At 38.1% G+C, this 15,885-nt stretch overlaps 2 protein-coding genes across 5 annotated transcripts in view; one reads left to right on the plus strand and one right to left on the minus strand.

The window, feature by feature from the left end:
- RALGPS1 (Ral GEF with PH domain and SH3 binding motif 1) overlaps positions 1-15,885 on the plus strand; it is a 662,857-nt gene that overhangs the window by 313,250 nt on the left and 333,722 nt on the right. For all 4 annotated transcript variants that reach the window (XM_056812171.1, XM_007474667.3, XM_056812172.1 and 1 more), the window contains one exon: positions 3,735-3,861. In XM_056812171.1, coding sequence (XP_056668149.1) covers positions 3,735-3,861 — 127 coding nt within the window. The remainder of the gene's footprint in view (positions 1-3,734; positions 3,862-15,885) is intronic.
- The window catches only part of ANGPTL2 (angiopoietin like 2), a 59,478-nt gene continuing 57,486 nt past the window's right edge, over positions 13,894-15,885 (minus strand). Inside the window, exon 5 of the mRNA XM_007474666.3 lies at positions 13,894-15,854. Coding sequence (XP_007474728.1) covers positions 15,655-15,854 — 200 coding nt within the window. The 3' untranslated portion in view covers positions 13,894-15,654. The remainder of the gene's footprint in view (positions 15,855-15,885) is intronic.

Consider the following 15,885-nt stretch of genomic DNA (forward strand, 5'->3'; position numbering starts at 1 on the left):
TGAGTCGTTGTTGTAAAGCACTTAGGTAAGAAGCAAGTTGACAGTCTCCTCCTAAGGGATATATATAGACTCTTACAAGTCATTGCCTGTAGTGGACCATGTCCAAAGAGCATTTCATAGGATGATAACATGTAAATCTGCTCTTGGTCTCGTACATATGTAAAACAAAACTATGGGAAGAATATTTGGCCATTTTAGATGAGTTTCATCATAGATCTTCCCCACCATAGTCTTGAGTTCCCTATTTACATGCTCCACTTGACCTGAATTTTGTGGGTGATAAGGAACATGATATTTGGGTATTATTCCTAGATTCTCATAGACTCTTTTCAGGATATCCTGGGTGAAATGAGATCCCTTATCAGAGTCTATGGTAAGAGGTACTCCAAATCTAGGAATAATTTCCTTAATAAACACTTTTACCACAAAGCTAGCTGTATTTGTATTTGATGGAAATGCTTCAGGCCACTTAGTTAATCTATCAACAATTACCAAGCAAAACTTCTATCTTCCAACTTTTGGCATGCTGATGCAATCAATCTGCAGACTCTCAAATGGACAATATACTAAAGGTCTACCACTTTAACCTTTCTGTCTGAATGCCCCTTGATTGAATTTTTGGCAAATAGAACAGCTTGTACAGATCTTATTAGCTACAGTACTTATTCCAGGAACTACCCATTGCCTCTTTACAGAATCTACTATAGCTTGAGTACCAAAATGACCTTTTGTGTGGATGACTTGACACAACTAGGTATACAAATCTCAAATTGACTATATTCTCTTTCCTTCCATATTTGACCTCTTGGTAAGCCAGCTCAGTTCTATACTGTATTCCATTATGGAATCTCTTGCTCCCCTTTTTCCATTTCTAATCACATCTTGCCAAACTCCAGTCCTAGATTTCTCCTGCCATCTACTATCTTCATTCCTCTTCACAATCTGCTGAGCAGAGCCAGAGAAGATCATGAAACCATGATGATTGGGTCCACAACAAACTTATGTTAGTTATCTAATTTCAATCAGGCCCTCACTGAATAAAGAGAAATACCCTATTCTCTATAATGAGTGTTCCAAACTTTCTTTTGTCTTCTTAAATCTCCCATAATACCCTGTTTTCTACCTTCTTAATCAAGAACTTTGTTTCACACTTGACCAAAATTACAACTATTTGCTGAGAGCTCTCCTTTTTCCTTTCTTCAACTCACATCATTCATATATCTCCCTCCACTATTTAATCCTTCTCTCTAGTTTCAGATCAAGAGATCCTCCTTCTCCTTGCCATAGCCAATCCTTCTGGATGCATCCTTGATCCCATTCCTTCCAGTTTCTCTAGAAGATTAACAACATCATCATTCCTAATATCTTAATATTTTCTAACAATGGGTCTCTTCTATAGATGCTAAAATAACACAAGATTTCTTGATGGATGCAACCATAGAGAATTCTGTCGCATTATCTCTTTGGTTGTCAGCATCAGTCAAATGAAAAAAAAAGTTATATTCTCCCCAAGTGCATTTTCTACTCTCATGGAACAGGTTCTGCAGAGAATTCAGATGGACAAATGTATCTCCATAGATGGCAATATCCTTTATTTGCTTCCACTTGAAGACCACATTTTTTTGACTGAACTATGTTCCAAAATACTTTAGTACTTTTCTCATTGTCATTCATCACTCATAAGAGAATTACTAAAAAAATCCATAAAGGAAAGAAGAAATTATTTTTAAAAATTACCATCAAGACTATAACATGCAGTTAGATGGGCAGCCCATTGAATTAATTCATTGATACACACTACTGAAGGAGAATGACATGTTCTTGGAATTGAACAGGATAAAGATAATAGGCTCATTTGCATTTGGGAAATTGATTCTTTCATTGAGCTTAAAGCAGCTCCCTGACACAAAGACCGCATTTTCTTAACATATTTTCATATCGATGGTCTGAAAATGAGGGATTATCCCAATTTCTAAAGAATAAGACATAAAGATGACCTAAAGAATAATGGCCATATATACTGTGGGTGTAAGTAGGTTACAATGCTTTACCAACAATATTTGTGTGCAAGAAGTGGTGTAAAAGATCTTAGCAAGGAAATGTGTGACCAGAAAAAAAGAAATGAATCATCCACATAATAAGAGGAAAGGGTAACAGAGAGATGGCTGACTTATACTGAGAATATGGTAACTGTGACTAGACCCAGAAGGAGGCCTGTAGCTCATAGACTAGGCCCTATATGGGAGAATGGGGCTTACACAGGATAAGATGATATAGAGAAGTGACAGTCTGCACCATTGGATAACAGAGCCATATCAATGAAATTACAACTCTGTTGAAGGACTAAAGAATTACATGGAGGGTGACTTGGAGAAGGTAGAGATTGGAGGCATGTTTCAACTAAGGTATACCTGTCCTCGAGCACCTTCTGAAAATCTTTATAACTGGTAGAGATGTTTGTTTCTTTTGACATTAATGACATGTTATTTTATTGGATCACAGTATTGTTGATATTTTTAGCCTCAATTGTTAAAGGTAGTTGGCCATGGAGAAGCAGTTTGAAATTAAGGAATATAGTATTGGACTTTCACTCAAGTCCTGTCTCTGACACTTAGAAGCTGTGTTTGTGAGCTAGTCACTTAACCTCCCTAAGTTTTGTTTTTCTCACCTCAAAAAATTATAACAATAAATATAGTATCTACTCTACAGGCTTATTATAAGACTTAAATAAGATAATATATGAAATACCTCATAAACTTTAAAAATGTCAGACACCAGTTATTTTTGTACTTCTGGGGAAACTGAGGCCTAGAGAGAAGAAAGAACTTGTCCAAGGTCACGCCACTGCTAAGTTGGAGAGCCAGGACTTGAATCCATGTTTTTCACTCCAGCACTTCAGTACTGCAACTGAAGCTGCTTATTACATAGATAAAAAAGATCAGATTATAAAATGTATTATTAGTAGTATTTTGCTTATATTTATACATGTATATTTATTCTTTTAGCAAATTGCAAATAATTTAAAACTTGTGGTTCTATATGTACCTTTGTTTATTTCTTATTTTGCTGGTTTCTTTGGTGTTGAGGTTTATTAATTTTATAACAAAAATGATTTTAAAATAAATGAAGAAGCTTGAAAACTGACAGATAGTTGATCACATAGCTTCTGAATGCTGAACATAATTTAATCCAGTCTCTTTTTATTGAGAACAAAATTGAGGCTCAGAAGGATGTGGTGACTTTCTGAAGGTTACATAGCCCAGGCAGGACCTAAATCTAGATCTTCTGAACCAGAGCTCATTTGTTTGTCACAGTTTAGTTATATCACAGTTAGTGTGATCAACAAATCCCCTGGATGGTCTCACATATTAGAGTTCACACTACTATTCAAAGTTATAATTTTGTAAAATATGGTCATTAGTTCTAGCTTGATGGAAATATACCATGAGAATTCAAATAATGCAACCACTTCTTGCGATTCCCTATTTATACTAATTGGGATCTGGCTATATCTAAGGAAAAGAAAATGTAAGTCAGCCTACCAAGTGTCCCATTTCTGTGTGAAGTATTATTTTATGAAGGAAACACTTCTTTATAATATTCAGTTTTTTAAAGGAGGAAATATGCCATTGAAAATATTTTTTGTATGTTCCATGACCACATTTGCTTCCTTTTGCCTACCAGCTGTGATTTCGCTCTCCTCATACTGTTGAATTGTTCTTTCTTTGCTCCAGCTTTTGAATAGAAAAGACAAGACCACTTTTGAAAAGCTGGACTACTTGATGTCTAAGGAAGATAATTATAAGAGGACTCGGGAATACATCCGAAGCCTGAAGATGGTCCCCAGTATTCCCTATTTAGGTAGGTGGCTCAGAAGAGACTCTTCCTGCTTGGAAAAAACATGTTCAGATTTCTATGAAATGTTTATAGTTTCTGATTTCAAATCGACAAGTGCTCTACTATGAATGCACAAAGTGAATAAAACCATGGACTAGCTGAGTTTCTATCTCAGGGAAATGATAGTCCTGCTGGGAATATACTTTGGGGAGTTCTCTATTCTGCATTGGGCCTGAAAATAAAATGCAATTCTGTGTAATGAAGTTCAATGGGAAAAGGACAATCTGGGTTTGAATTATGGCTTTGTCATATACCAGTTATGCAACTCTAAGCAAGTTATATTACCTCTATGGGTTTTTCTGTTATAAGAGTAATGATGTTGCATTCATAATTTCTCAAGTGCTTTCTAGTGCTTACATTCTGTGATTCTATAGTATAGACTCTCACTCCTTCCATGCCTGCCCCCAGAGCTCCTGGGAAGTTAGATTTTTTGTCATCACTTGGAAGAAGAAACTTTATTATTCAAATTAATTCAGCAAATAATTATTCAACAGTTACTATGCAGAAGATACTATGCTAATATCTGAATATTCATATGTGGATATACAAGTGTACCTAGATAGACAGATGGCTGGACAGAGATAGATAGATAGATAGATAGATAGATAGATAGATAGATAGATAGATGTGTCTAGATACTGAGACAAAAATGAAAGAGCCCTTGCTCTTAGGGAATATATAGTCTACTACTAATATACACACAAAGAGATAAAACATTCCAAGGAAAAATGCTAATAATTTTGAGAATCAGAAAAGGTCTATTGTAGGAGTTGACACTTGAACTGTGCTTTGAAGGAAGCTAGAAAGCAGAGGAAGGAGGGAGTATTTTCTTAGGCTTCAGGAGGGGAGGGACAGAGCACTTGTGCAAAGGTCCAGAGATGGAGATGGAAAGTCATGTACAACAGAGTTCCTATTAGGACAGTTTGTCTGAAACTGAAAATGTAAGCAAGGGAGCAATATGAAAGTACACTGGAAATGTTGATGGAAGCAAGAGCATAAGGGGCTTTAAATGTCAGGCTGATGATTTTATGTTTTATCCCAGAAGAAAGAGAGGAGATTTATGAGTAGCGGGGTTAACCAGACATAATTGACATTTTTGGATGATATTTGGCAGTTGTTTGGAGAATGAATTAGAGGTGATGGGGCTAAAGGCAGAAAAATCAATTAAGAGACCATTGCAGTGATTCTGGTCAGAAGCAATGAGGGCTTGAGTCAGGGTAGAGGCTTGGTGAGTGGAGAGAAGGGTACTGATGCCATAGATGTCATGAATTTCCAGCTGAGTGATTAGGGGACAGGGGTCAGGAATCAAATTATAAGGAAGAGTAAAGAATGACTCTAAGGTTGTGCACTTCTGTGATTAGAAGAATGGTGGCACTTACAACAGAAATGAGAAAGTTTTGAGGAGGATTTGGGAGTAAATATAATGACTTCTGTCTTGGACCTATTGATTTTAAGATTCTTCCAGGACATCCAGAAATAGATGTCCAGTAGGCAGTTGGCAAGATGGGAACAGAAGATCAATAGAGAGATTGGGGATGGATTTGAGAATCATATACATAAGGATGATCATTGAGCCATGAAATCATCAATGGAGTATAGAGAGAATAGGAGGGACCCTAGGACAGAGCCTTGAGGGATGCCCACACTTTCATCTTGTACCTCTCTTCATAGCTAAAGGATTCAGCTGAGTCTTCCTTATTTATACTCTCTGGGGCTCTTATTGCTGGGGCTTTTGGACAGAGAATAGGGGATAGGAAAGGGGTTACCTGAACACAGCTTTAGGGAAAAAAACCCAAGCACACAGTTTTCAGCTGCCTAAAAAAGGACTAAGAAATAGAGTGATGTAAGGGAAAGAGCATTGAACTTGGAGCCGTGGGACTTGGGTTCAAGTTCAGGTTCTACTACTTAATATCTATTTGACTTTAAGCAAGTTACTCTGCTTCTCTGTAAATTGAGGAGTTTGGACTAGGCACCTAGTTGGTGTAGTGGATAGAGAGTGCTGGTGTGAGAGTCAGGAAGACCCAAGTTCAAATTGTGCCAGACATACTTACTAGTTGTGCATCCCTAGGCAAGTCATGTCATCTTTGTGAGTCTCGGTGTCCTCTCATCTGTAAAAGGGAGGTTGTAGTAGCATTGACTTCACAAGGTTATTTTAGGGATCAAATGGTATAGCATATGTAGAGCATATCATAAACTAAAATGCTACACAAATGCCAGCTATCACCATAATTATTATTATTGAACTAAGCAATTACTAAGGGTCTTTCTAGCTCTAGCAATTACTAAGGGTCTTTCTAGCTCTAACACTATCAGTCATCAGTAATATTAACTCATATCCCTATAAGAAAATAAATCTCATTCCTATAACAATAATTTTTTATAATACTAGATCAATTTAAAGCAAAGCTCTTCCCTTATAACTCTGGGGGTCGCAATTCTAAAGAGACAGTCCCCAAATCCTTAAATTTACTTCTTTTCTGATCATTTTGTTGTAGGTTTCGAGAAAATTAAATATCCCTTCATTTGAATAATCTGAAATAACAAATAGTAACATCTCCTTTGGCCTCTTAAGACACTCCTTGGCATCTGCACTGTCCCATCTGCTAATGTGCTTAAAGCTGAAAGGCCTCTTTAGTTACTGTCTTCTTGTTGAAGGATTTTTAGTTATATTGGTGGAAGCAACAGGATCTGGTGACCAAAGGTAAAGTCACTCACTCTGTGGTTTCATCAGAAGGTGAGGCCAAGCTTTCCATGAGTTTGTATAAAGTCCAGTTGTTCCCCTTCACATTGACTAGGGAAGTAGAAGCAACCAGATAAGAAAGAATGAGAGCAGGACTAATGGGGACTGTGGAATGAGAATATTCTATGTTTTCTCCTTCCGGGACTCTATTGGGGTTGATGCTTCAATGCTTCAAAGCTCATAAAGAATAAATGCTCTCAAGCATTTCAGATTAAAAACTGTCCTTGTGTTCCTGCCCTCTTCTTTTGTTGTCTGTGTTTTCTCATTGATCTTCCATTGAGACAGAATCTACCCAATATGGTAGACAACCATCCTCTGGCTCTTTTAATATTTTGAGGGTATAGGAGATCCTTGTGGAATAGCATTGCTCAGTATTCAGGTAGGTTGGGCTCAAACATCACTTCTAACACTACTTGTGAGACTTTTGACAAGTCTTAGCTTCTTCAGGCCTCAGTTTCTCCATCTGTGAAACGGTCTAGAGATGTGGGCAGGTGGACTCAAAAGCTCTTTTCAGCTCTAGAGCTATGAGCTGATGATCTTACCAGATCAGTACTCTTTTGTAGCACAGAATTTTCCCTCTGGTCAGCTTTGTAACTACGAAGGAATCCCCTTTTTCTATAGTCTTTCCGACACAAGCAATCAGCTGTTCTCTCTGCTTCAGAAACTACAGGGAAAGAGAAGTCACCATCTCCTGAGGCAGCGGACTCTACTTTTGGACAGCTCTAATTCTTAGGAAGTTTTTCCTGAACAGTGAGCCAAAATCTGTCTTTCTTCAGCTTCCACTCATTGCTCCTAATGCTGCCCTGTGGGTCCAAGCACGACAAGTCAAATCCCTCTTCCTGGTCAGTGTTTAAAAGTTAGGTGAAATGATGTAGACAAGGAGGAACATTCTTGGTGTACTACCCCTTGAAGAAGTGGGGCTTCCTCTGCATGGACAACCTGTCCAACTCAGGAGAGTGGTTTCAATAAACTTTTCCTCTAGAAAGAATGTTGTCTTCCCCCCCTCCCCTCACCCCACCTCCCTTGAAAGGATGTGTTTATCTAAAGAGGAGAAGTTACATAATTCCTGGAAAAGCACATTATAGGAAAAAATGCCTGAAACTTGACCATTTCTTTTTCCCTTGGCAGAGTTCCTTTTGCCGCTCTTCGTTTTCTCTTAAATTATACTTGGGGAGCAGCAACTGGCCTCACTTAGATTTTTCATGCTGGCTTGGTCAGCCTCACCAGCAGAGTTCAAAAGCTACTTGAGCTGTGTATTTCTAGGGCTTGTGTTTTGGTCACAATTAAAAAAGAAAAAGAAAAACACTTCCATGGAAAGTGCCCGAATAGCAAACTTTCCAAATGGAATGTGTCTTTGCTTGCCTGTAAGGAAGTTTTCCCATGTAATGCAGTCAGGAGGGTGTTCCTAGCCCAGGAAGCAAGAAGCTCAGTTCATTTTTCCACATGCTCTGGAGCCTGTTGGCTTCATGCTCCTGTGTGCAGTCCACGTGCTGAGAGTCTTCTTGCAACATAGCTTGAAAAACATGATAGTGTGGGCACGTTTAAAAAAAACAAACAGACTCATTTTGTAATTGAGGTGTCTTCCAATTTGCTTCTAAACCCTGTAGTCCCTGCAGAAGACTGTTTTGATCATTAATGACTAATTTCTTCATTCATTTAGCAAAAGTCCATTTAGTACTTCTTGTGTACAAGGCACTATGAAGGGTGAAAAGGTGAAGAAGAAACTATCTCAGGCTCGTCTTTTACAGGAGATGAGAAGAACACAGGTAGAGTGCAAATTCAAGTTTCATAGAGTCCTATCAGAGCACATGATGGAGAGCTCACTTCCACCAGAGAAAATAAGGGGAGATTTTATAGAAGAAGAATTTCAACTGGATCTTGAAAGACAAGAAAGACCTTGTCACCAGATGGCAAATTATTAGAAACTTAGGATACAGAGTATCAAGGGCCTTATTATCAGATAGTCTGACTCCTTCATTATTTTATATTTAAGAAAACCGATACCCAAAGATGTTAGTTGACTTGCCTAAGGTCACAAAGGTTATAAATAGGAGGTTTGGGATTCAGACCCAGCTCCTGTGATTCAAAATCCTATGGATAGAGGATAATTAATAGAAACATTTGACCAGAGTCTAGAAGCTGTAAAGGCTAATCATTGAGATGAGATCAGAAAGATAGAATGGAAGCACACTATGGAAGGGAAGGCCTTGAAATCCAATTTCTAGAGTTTGAACTTTATTCAAGAAATGATGGGGAGCCATTGACTGTTTTGAGTAGATGAATGACCTAATCAGAACTATGAATTGTAAGATTAATCTGACTTTAGAATGGGATTGAATGGGAGAGACTGGAGACCTATTGGAAAGTGATTGTAATAATTCAGGCAAGATAATGAGCTTGTGAAAGGAGAGGAATAGAGAGAAAGAGTCAGAAATGGGAGATATTACAACAGATTGGGTGTGAGACAAAGGAAAAGGAGAAGGGAAAGAGGACTCTTGAAGTTGGATCCTTGGTCACTAAGAGGAGGGAAATAAGATGATACCATTGATAAATGTGGTGAAATGGCCCCTACTCAGTTACTGAAAGGGGAGATAGGACGTATTCTGGATATGCATTAGGGGAAAGGATTTTTTATTTGTAATTATGGGAAAAAATATGCAGTCTTCAGGGCCTATTCTCTCACCCACAGAGCCATGACTCAGAATGTGATAGGGAAGTAATTAGAATAAGGAATTGTCAGTATTGTCAGTAAAGAACCTAGTCAGAGCCAGGTCCCAAATGTCCAACAGGACTTCTGGTCAATTATGTTTTTAAATGTTTTTAACAACTTCTATATGCTCAGTGATAGGCATACAAAGATAAAATACATATCGTTTTCACTCAGGGAGATTATAATCCAACAGAGGACTGTAACAATGTATATCACTAGGTATAATAGATTCAAATGTAATAGGGATAAAGGAGAGATCTAAACAAAAGACTTTAGGAAAGTTTAAAAAAAATAACTCACTTTCCTCTGGGACGATAGTTCTGAAACTTTTTTGGTTCCAACATGCCTTTATACTCTCAGAAATTTTTCTGAGAACCCCCTCTTCCACAAAGAGCTTTTGTTCATGTATATAATCTTTATTATTATTTTCTGTATTAGAAATCAAAATATCTTAGTATTATTATGAAAATAATTTTTACCTCACAGATCCCCTGAAAGAGTCTTGAAAACTCCAACAGGTCCCCAAAACATAATTTTGGAATTGTTGCTCTGACAGGATCAAGGAAGACTTAATTATGGTGGTGGTACTTCAGCTGGTTCTTGAAGGAAAAGAAAATTTTCAAGAAGGAAGCTATAGGTCCTGAGCCTTATTTATACTTTGCCAGCAAAGGCATGATATTCTTGCCCTTGGACCATTCCCTGCCTAAGAATGGTAGAAATCCCATAGTCCTTGGCATGCTAGATTGTAGCCACAACCCTGCAGACTTGGTTTTTATCATAAATTACTGAGTCTTAATATCATCTAGCAGACTTGTATTGTAAGGACTGATAGTAAAGACTGGGCTCATATTCATCAGAACCCCAGATTGAAATGTTTCTTTGCATTCTGTGGGCAGACCTCAGACCTATACCCCTCCCAGAATTATACTTCTCCATCCTAGACTCTAGGCTCACCAGGGCAGCTAACTCTATTTGAGTTGTTCAATGAAAGCCCATTGAAAGTGTGAGCCATGTTTATCTGATGCCTTAGCTGCCTCCACAAATGAGCCTTTTCTTAGCCTGTACATGGCTCTTCCCAGAATCTGGGATCCGGGGACTCTCTTTAAGAAAGGGCTCAGCATAGGTTTCTCCACATTTCCCATCAGCTTTACTGCTTTTGGACATCTTTGGGCTTCTCCATCATGCCTTCCTTCCTCAGGAAACTTAGCATTTGGAAATCTCATTATCCTGAAAGACTGAATTTGTCTGGTATGCCTTTCTGATTGAACCCTATGAATGGAGGACAGAGCCATGGGCTCTATGGGATTTATTTCAGAAATGGGTGCAGCATAGTCTTTTCCCTGTTTTCTACCAGCTGTGATGGTTTTGAACTTCATTGGCCATCACCATCCACTTCTCCCATCTTAGAATTTCTTCCTTCTTCCCCACCCCTACTTTTCAACCTCCTTTTATTTTCGCCCATTAGATTGCAAGCTCTTTGAGGGCAGGGACCATCTTTTAAATTTTTTCTTGGATTTGTATCCCCAGTGTTTAACATAGTGCCTGGAAAATAAATGTTTAATAATTGATTGACTGATGAACTCTGTTTGAATTTGGGTATTTCACACTTGCTAACCATAACCTTGGGCAAGTTCCTTGACATTCTGAGGCCCATTGCTATCTTTTTAAATGAGGGTCTTGGGCTGATGACCTGGAATTCCATAATCCAATGGTAAGGATTTTTTGGGATCTTATGATGACTGACTCCCTGCTATACTTTTGGGAGAAGAAATGTGGTTCTTATTCTTCATATGATGCATTGAATATTTACTATGTCAGAGTACTATGCTTATGATTTTAATAACACAGTCCTTCCTAGAGTTTACAGTCTAGATGAGGTATATACACATAGATAATTTAGTTGAATATACATCTATTATGAGCATTTCACTTTAAAAGCAATGTACTAGGATCTGGGAGATATATAAAATTTAGATAATATTATAGTAACCTGATTTAGTGCTTTAAGGTTTAAAGAGTACTTTCTTCACAACAGCCCTTTGGGACAGGTAGTGTAAGCTCCCCATTTTACAGATTAGAAAGCTAAAACTGAAAGAGTTTGGGTGGTACATGGTTACTGTTAAGCATTAGATCGTGATCTGGAACCCAGGTTTTAACTCCAAGTCCAGCACCCTTTTCAATGTACCATGTTGCCCATACTTCATAAAGGAGTTGGGCAGTTGAGATGACACAGAGCTTTTAGCAGGTGAGTAGTTCTTGCATTGCTGAGTTATAACATATAACCTTTGAATACAGTTGCATTAAAAACTCTTCCATTGTGGGAATTACTTCCTCACATCGTATTTGTCAGGTATTTGCCCTGGCTATGGTAGAAGAGAAGCTTTTGGCAATTTTGTTGTTGCTAGTGTTTCTAGGTTAAAACATCTTTGTCCAAAGTCAGGGGAAGTCATATTGTTAAAGGGGTCACTGGGAGCTTTTGAAAAATGAGAAAGGACCCCTTCTTGCTACAAGAATGCCTGTAACAAGAAGACATCCTGGCCTTGAATTAAGAAGATCCTTAGAATTCTATTCCTCCCCTTCTATGGTCTTTCCATTCTCTGTAATCAGGATTGCATCTTCTTCCAGTTGCTTTCTTCCAGGGGATCTCCCTCTTCTGGTATCTGTAAGCTTATTCTAGGGTGGGGGGGCACAGAATTTTAGCAGCCTCTTTAGAGTAACAGTGCTCACCCAATGTAGTTCTATTCCAGCAGCTCCAGACTAACGGGATTCTTACTGGCAAATTGCATGAATTTACATGATTCCTTTAAAAGAAAGGAGAAAAACCCACAAGCCATGTCACCTAGACAGCTCTCTAGTAGATCTCATTCTTTGGTCATGAGTATCATTGGGTGCACTTACATGACTGGGTCAAAGCTAAGGGATCTCTAAAAGCAATTCTCTTACAGAAGAGCCATTCTTACCTTTTCTTCTGCAGTTTGGATACATTTCTATATTTTCATATGATCTGGGAGGGTGGGAGGTAGGGGGTCTAAGTAGGCTATATCTTGATATGAGCCAAAAGTGAGACATAATCTACAAAAGTGAATTTGGTCTTGGACTCCATTTATAATAGCATAGTGTCCAGTAAAGGAGATAATAGTTCCACTATCCTCTGCCCTAATCAAGACATATCTAAACACTGTGTTTAGAATTAGGCAGCACATCTTGAGAAGGGGAGTAATAATCTGAAGAGTGTTAAAAAGAAAGTGACTATGATGATAAAGGAATTGGAAAGTGAGACATGGATAGATTGAAAGAATTGGGGATGTTTAGTCTGGAGAAAACAATTTGGAAGCAAGGAATCAGTGTATTAACTTTCAGATCTTTAGAATTGCTTATTTTAGGGGGCAGCTGGGTAGCTCAGTGGATTGAGAGCCAGGCCTAGAGATGGGAGGTCCTAGGTTCAAATCTGGCCTCAGCCACTTCCTAGCTGTGTCACCTTGGACAAATCACTTGACCCCCATTGCCTAGCCCTTACCACTCTTCTGCCTTGGAGCCAATACACAGTATTGACTCCAAGATGGAAGGTAAGGGTTTAAAAAAAAAAGAATTGCTTATTTTGCTATAATAGACATAACTCAGAGCAGTGGGTGAATGAGGAGAGTTACATTTAGACTTTATGTAAGGAAAAAACTTCCCAACAAGCAAAAATTCTTCAAAATAGAGAAAACTGCCTAAGGGAGTTCCCCTTAATAGGCATCTTCACGTGAAACCCCACTTTTTGGTTATTGTATAGTGGAGATTCTTGTTCTGTTAAGACTAGACTTAGTGGTCTCTGAGGTTCCTGCCTTCTCTGAGATGCTAGAATTCTATGAAGACGTATAGAAAAGAACCTGTGTGCTCTACAATATTTATAGCATCTCCCCTTGTGGTGGCAAAGATGGAAACTGAAGGGATACTCATCAATTGGGAAATAGCTAAACAAGTTGTGGCATGTGATTGTGATAGAATACTACTGTGCCATAAGAAATAATGAACAGTTTACTTCTGGAAAACCATGGAAAAATCTACATGAAATTATGAAGAGTGAAATGAGCAGAACCAAGAGAACATTATATATAGCAACATAAATATTACTTGAAGAATGACTTATTTTTGTCCACCTCTAGATGAAGAGCTGATGAACAGAAATAAGTAAGACATACTTTTATATATACATATGTCTTTTTTCAAGTGATGCCTTCTCTAATGGGGAGAGAGAAGAGGAGGCAGTTAACTGGGTATTTTAATATAACAAATAAATAAATATTTTCAAAAGAGAATCCTGTGGCACCTGTATCTGAGAAAATCACCATGATAAGGCATACCTAGGGAAACTTTTCAGATAATTTTATTTAAAAATTCACACACATCTTGCTTCTTTTGATGGTCATATTTTATCTGAAGTAATGCCAGTAGATCTCAACATTTCTCTCTCATTTCCTGTTTTTATTTAAATAGGATCTCATGGGTTAAGCATTTGGAAGGAATTTATAAAATAATAAGGCACCATATGGATACATCAAAATAGCATTTGTGGATTTTTATTGCAGATTTGTGTCATTACAAGGATAATCTGGGAATATATTAAAAATCCTACTTTTTATATATACAACACATGCTACATCAGACATCACTTTAATACACATCATACATTTTTTTGAGAAATACTGAGGTAATAAGGGGAACAGGCACACACACATGTATGTACAGTATATAATAAGGCATGGGGATCTCACAGATTTATTGTGTGATATGCTGAACTGCCAAGAACTTCACTAATTGCTAGCCCATCATATTAATTTGTTTTGCAACATGTCTTATGATAAAAGTAAGCTAGAAAATGGCATCAGATGGCAAGATTGACAGGGTCAAGGACCTGTAAGACCATTGTATTCTTCACAAACAAACTAGCAAATTCCATATTGGGTATGGCATGTTCCTGATAACCTAACTTTCTCAGAATGAAGTGATCTTCTATCTAGAGATCTGGAATCACTGTTTTGTTGGTATTGTTCATTGGTGTTCCAGCCTTGGTGGGTTGGTTTTTGGTCTGGAGCCATTTTCTGGCTTAATATCTAGATACTGATCAAACTTAGTACAGCACATGGTAGAAGATGTAGGCTGTTATTTATGTGAAGGTTAAAATGATGTGTTGGCCAAAATATGAATGAAAATTCACTCTTGATTTATATAGTAGGTGGTTACAATTATAACACTGGCTCCTTTCCTGACCACATACCAAGGCCCAGTCCACTTCCTGTTCAGGGGCCTTAGGAGACCTAAGACTTCATTCTGAAAAAATTCCTTGACCAGAATGTACTACTAAGAGGAGAAGGATGGAGCCTGCATGGCTATTAGAAATGGGAAAACACAGTTAAGGACAGTAGCAATTAATGAGGAGGAGAAAAGTTTTGTGCTTTGTCATGCTGAAAGAATAGAGATACTGAGGATGCAACATGGAAAAAAAAGGAGAAATGAAAGTGTAGAAATGGAAAGAAAGTCCCTGAAACTTATTTGAATACCAACAGGATGGCTTGATAGGGAAAGCTGGGAACCTGCTGTATCTGAGACATTAATACTTAGGATGATTCCAAGATTCATTGAATCATAGAAATGTCTCAGAATTGCAAGGGACTTCAGAGGTCATCTAGTGCAATGAGTGTCTTTCAATAGTGGACACGCATTCACTCTTTGGGCTATTCAAGTGCATCCTTTCTTGATTGGATATAATGAAGTAGAAATTGAGTATAAACTCACTATAGTTGATGGTTGGTTTGTCAACTGCTGTACATTGCTTCAAAGGAGACAGTTTCCTGTGATGAGGATAATTGACCAGTTTATAGTAGCTCAATCACATGAGGACTGAAACCATACATGCATATGTAAACATATGCATTTGTGAAACAGTGTATATTCAAATATACACTGATGTAAAGTAAAAATTTTCTGTTATTAGGTGTTCCCAGAATTGAGAGCTAATTTGTTAGAAAAACTATCTGCAGTCTTATCCTTTCCCTCTTCTGTCTATAAGAACGGGCTACATTAGTTGCTTCCTGGCATGAAGAAAGGTCTCATGGGCAGAGAATACTGCATCATTGGAATTCAGTTATCTGTGACAATGGTTTATGAAAATCGGCTGCAGTAATAAGTCCTTGCTTCCTCGTAACAAACCTAAGACCTGGCATTCCAGGCTGCAGAAGAGATGATTTCTGGAGAGCTTGCTCAGCTTTTGCTCAGGCTGGGTGATGGCAGATGAGAGTCCAAGGTTGGAAGAGAGAAACTTCTTTTAGTGGAATGTGTTGGGATTTGGCCTAATCATCATTACCACTTTCTTAAGAGAATAAGAACCTCCTCGGAATTCGGCCCAGTAGACTCCATCCTGATAGCGACTGCGATAATGTCCTCCTCGGTACCAGACCCCATTGAGATTGGAGTGGGCACAGGCATTGTACCACCATCCTCCTTTCTGGTAGTGAGCACAATTTCCTAGAGGAAAAGCAGAAAAATAGGTGAAGTA

Source organism: Monodelphis domestica, chromosome 1 (assembly GCF_027887165.1).
Source record: "Monodelphis domestica isolate mMonDom1 chromosome 1, mMonDom1.pri, whole genome shotgun sequence".
Classification (NCBI taxonomy): Eukaryota; Metazoa; Chordata; class Mammalia; order Didelphimorphia; family Didelphidae; genus Monodelphis; species Monodelphis domestica.